The 4,843-nt window shown below is 34.2% G+C and overlaps 1 protein-coding gene across 2 annotated transcripts; it reads left to right on the forward strand.

Annotated features, from left to right (window-relative positions):
- The first annotated feature begins 356 nt into the window (after window positions 1–356).
- On the forward strand, window positions 357–4,336 carry LOC141724206 (phosphatidylglycerophosphate phosphatase PTPMT2-like). Of its 2 annotated transcripts, none has more exons than XM_074526246.1 (7): window positions 357–643; window positions 776–987; window positions 1,771–1,893; window positions 2,252–2,345; window positions 2,867–2,949; window positions 3,027–3,116; window positions 3,633–4,336. In XM_074526246.1, the coding sequence occupies exons 2-7, from the start codon at window positions 778–780 to the stop codon at window positions 3,993–3,995; spliced, it is 963 nt and encodes a 320-aa protein (XP_074382347.1). In that variant the 5' UTR covers window positions 357–643; window positions 776–777; the 3' UTR covers window positions 3,996–4,336. The 2 variants fall into 2 exon arrangements, with proteins under 2 accessions (XP_074382347.1, XP_074382346.1); XM_074526245.1 differs by having other exon boundaries at window positions 358–532.
- The last annotated feature ends 507 nt before the right edge of the window (window positions 4,337–4,843 follow it).

Genomic DNA, 4,843 nt, shown 5'->3' on the forward strand with positions numbered 1-4,843 from the left:
AATGATTGTGAATCTTATGAACGAAGTCTTAACATTAATCTAAGATTAGTTAATAAATGTGTATACTTATTAATTTATATGATATTAACTACATTTTGAAAATATATTTTATTATAAATATATGTTGCGAGTTGCGGTTGTGGTTGCGATTTTGTGATTTTCTAGAACTTAAAATCGCATCCAAACCGCGAATGTGCGGTTTTTAAAATTTAAATCCACAACAAACCCGAATTTCGCGATAATCCGCAAAATGCGAATCGATTACGGCTATAAACTCTTAAAATTGAAGACACCAAGAAGGAACAACTAGTGTTGGTACTTACTATAATTGTATCTGTTCTGTTGTGTGAAATTTAATAAACTGATATAAATAAACAAGTAGTAATTCCAACAGTCAGTTTGTTGAGAGAAAAAGAAAACAAAGAGTCCCTTGCTTGCTTGCTTGCTTCTCTCACTCTACACCAACAACCACCCCCTTTCTCTATTTCTTGTCTGAGTTTCACTTTACAACAACCTCCCATTTCTCTTTTGGGTTTGTTTTCTCCTTGTCTAGTGTTTAATATTTTATGTGATTTTGGTTTTCTTGGACTTTTTTGTTATGATCATTTGTGGGTTTTGATTGTATGCGGTTGTGATTTTGTTGGTATGCTCAATTCTTAAATTTGATTTTGTTTGTGATCACCATCTATGATTTTCTTTATCAAGAAAAGATTGAATTGGATTAGTTTGCTAAGTTGTGTGGTAATTGATTTTGCATTTGATTTTGTTGTTGTAGAAATGTTTATTGTGGAATTGAATGAGGGGGGAGGGAAGGAGGAAAGTGTTGAGAAGCATGTATCTCGCGGTGATCAGTCTGTTGTTGTTTTCATTACCAAGAGGGTTTTGGTAGGGGCGGGAGCTCGTGCTCTATTTTATCCGACTTTGCTGTATAATCTTGTGAGGAACAAGATTCAGTCCGAGTTCCGTTGGTGGGATAGAGTTGATGAGGTATGAAAACAAAACTCGATATTACAATCAATTTTTAAGTTGTATGTTTAGGTAAACAATTAGTTTTGTGATGCTATGAGCCTATGACAAGCATTAGCAGTAGAAATATGTGTCCATATTTGGTCTTGGATCATTTATTTAGCATATTAGTTGGTTTGGCATACCTATTCCTTGTGCCTAGTCACTGTATACAACTTCATATCGGTCGTGCCGGAAATAACCTCATTAACCTTGGTGACGGTCATTGACATTTGCTCCTGAGCTATACATGACAGTAAAAAGTGGGACTTGCCATCTTTGAAGGGATGCTTTCCAGATATTCTTTAATCATTAGCCATCTTGTATATTGAAGTGATTTCATGATTTGTTTATATGTAACATCACAAAATCTGTCTTCCTAGCATTTACATCAATATGAAAATGGAATCTGCATAAGATTAAGATCACAGTTTTATTATCTCTTAAGTGTTTTTCATTTAGGTGAATACTGATATTGTACATAGCAGATCTGATTTTACTTTCTTTGTGTGTATTGTATTTAAGATTAAACACAATTGCTTACTTTCACTATCATGTATAGTATGGATTATTTCAATACATGGACGGATTATTTCAATACATGGACTGAAGTCCCACAATGCAAAATTGTGATTCTACATTTAATTTGATCATTTCATATAGTTATTTTGATCTTGTGTCATTTGACTCATTTCATTAAACCTTGTGTGTAAATTGACAATATGTTCTATGCTTACTACCTTCTCTTTTTTTATTTCTCTTCAGTTTATATTGTTAGGTGCCGTGCCATTTCCGTGTGATGTTCAACGCCTGAAGGAACTTGGTGTACATGGTGTAGTTACACTTAATGAACCATATGAAACCCTCGTTTCAACATCTCTATATCATGTAAGTATGTCTTCTTGGATCATTTCTTTTTTTGTCACATCATCTTTATTCTTTAGTTTAGGGGTTAGATATAAACTAGAAGAATATACAGTATTATGTTACTGGGGTGACTATCATTAGTTTTACCTTTTAGCAAATCATTATCTCAAAATTATACAACTTTAGATCTGGGAAGGAATGTGGTTGTTCTGTAGGCTGGCTTATGATAGCATGGTTGTGTTTATATTCCGAAACCAGGACTAGCTTTGTAAGTTCATCATGAATGCAGCTATATGTGTAAACATCTTGTACACTTGCAATAATCTGTCGCACAAAAGTATCAATGGGAATAAAGTTTGATTTGATAATTTAACTGTAGGCTCATGATATTAATCATTTGGTGATTCCTACAAGAGATTATCTTTTTGCTCCATGCTATGGTGATATACGCCAAGCTGTAGATTTCATCCATGGTAAGTTTTTTTCTTTAAGTCTTTCCTGTATGGGATATATTTGTCTAGAATTACGTTTAATCAGTGCTGGTTTTGTTTATCGCTGGTGAAGTGATTCTTTCACTGGTTGGTTACTTATGATGTTTGGGAACATATATTAGAATTGGGACCCACAGCACCTGGGTCTTGTAAACACCATTAATTTTTATGTATTGATCCAATTGTGCATTTGATTATAAGCTCTTGTAGCCGTATTTTCGTTTTCTTGCTGGTCACACTTCACCTAGTTATGAATTGAATTATGATCCCTCAAATGTTAGATTCAAGACAAGGTAGTCGTGATATGTATATTAGGTTTACGATAGCATGGATTTTTGTGAATGGTAGTCTCATTTTGGTTTCATATCTGAGGTGTAGTTTTCACCTTCTTTTCATCTCCTGCTCTAAATCCGGCATGAAACGTTTAGTAATTTGTTTTGCATAAAAATGACTGTAAATTGAAACCTCAAGAATCTCTGTTATTTGGTCTTTTCTTGATATAGATAATGCGTCCTGTGGTAAAACTACATATGTTCACTGTAAGGCTGGTCGTGGCCGGAGTACAACTGTTGTCCTATGTTACCTGGTATGTAGCCCAGGACTTTTAGTGGTTAACCAGTTACTACTTGGAAACAATTTTGATGCCTCCACCTTTAAATGCAGGTGGAACACAAGCTGATGACTCCGAATGTTGCTTACGAGTATGTGAGATCTATTAGGCCGAGGGTACGTTTGGCCTCATCTCAGTGGCAGGTACCATAGAGTGTTTCAATAAAATTCATATCTAAGTTCTCTTTCGTTTATGTCAACTTAATTTATGCCAGAAGAGGTGTTCATAGTGAATGTATCTTATGAATAAAGGCTCCATTGCATGATCATATTGCAGTAGCGCAGTATGCTATCTTTGTGTTTAATATTCAGATAGTCATGTTGTAAGGTCACAACTTCCTGCTCTCATGAGTGGGAACTCACCAAGCCAGGGGACTCGTAGAACTAGATGAGGATATAACAGTAATGTTACTTGAGGGATAAAACTTTAAAATATTTTGCTTACTTTGTATGTCTTTTCTGAAATTTACCCTTCATTTTCAATCAACTTGGTTGGTCCCATTAAGCATGCCACCTAAATTGCAGTTTACATTCAAGAATTCCTTTTTGTTCGGAAACAATATAAATCAATTTTGTATAAACAGGAATATTAAAATTTGTGACAAAACATGTATTTCTCTCAAGTTACTGTCCTCATCTTATGTGAAAACGAATTTGCAGGCTGTTCAGGATTATTATCAATGCTCGACGGAAAGACATATTTGCACTAAAAGTTCGCCAGATACTAAATTAATTTGCTCGGAAAAAACTAACTCTGAAGCATTTGATGATAGCCGTATGGTGTTGGTATCAGAATCAGACATTGAAGGATATGAAATGAGCCTCAATTCAGATGTAGCATGCAATATGTTGACTGAGCTGAGTGTGGCATGTAGGTTTCAACTTACCAGCCAGGCAGCCATAGACAGGCTTTCATGTATTTGGCCTCGGGTTCATTGCCATAAATTTTGGAGGAAGAAGCTTGAAAGCTCTGTCAGAAATGATCGGCCAAGCAGTATCAGATTCGATTTGCAAGTTTGCTGAATAATCACATACACCATGGAGGAAAATGGGACAAAGTTTACTCCTATTTTCCTTTTAACAATTGTTAGTTTCTTGGTCTTTTTTGAGTGAAATTTGAAAGGGGAAGGAATACTAGTCGCGACCAAGGGGAATGAATATTTCAGAAGCACAAAGTTGGCACTGAAATTGAACATGCAAGGTGTTGCTCGAGGGAATACTGTTGTGAAGCAAGTTGTATTTAATTATATTAAAAGTAAATGTTATTGCTATGTGGTGTTTGTGAACGAATTCAAAGTTTGGGATCATTTGGTTTGCTACCTGCAAACATGTAAAAACTTCTTAATTTATTTTCAATTAATAATTTTGAAAAATCGCCGCTGCAGGGTATCGAACACGGGTGACAGGCGGGAATACTTACCACAATACTACAATAACCTGTTAACATGTTATGAATCTTTTAATATTACATTTGCCTTTTACAACAACTACTGTTATGTACAGCTGCTGAGAAAGGAAATTATAAGATGCCCAAGGAAAGGTAAATTATGCTAGCAAAAAAAAAAGATAATTTTATACATTACTTTTCGACAGGTTTTTCAATACTTCTTTAAAGTATAACTTCACAATATTTTTTTTTAATTTTTTTTTTTAATAAAAGTTTCATGTTTAAATTTTTATTAAAAAAAAATTAAAAAAACATTATGAAACTATACTTTATAAGTCTCGAAATGCGTGCAAATAGTGCACGTATAAAAATCAACGGGACGGATGGAGTAAGTTATTGGATGCATACTTATAGTAGAAATTTTGTGTATACATTAATACTATATTATAATAGACGAAACATTAAAAGTTTGGTAGTTGGTCGG

Source organism: Apium graveolens, chromosome 5 (genome assembly GCF_009905375.1).
Source record: "Apium graveolens cultivar Ventura chromosome 5, ASM990537v1, whole genome shotgun sequence".
Lineage (NCBI taxonomy): Eukaryota > Viridiplantae > Streptophyta > Magnoliopsida > Apiales > Apiaceae > Apium > Apium graveolens.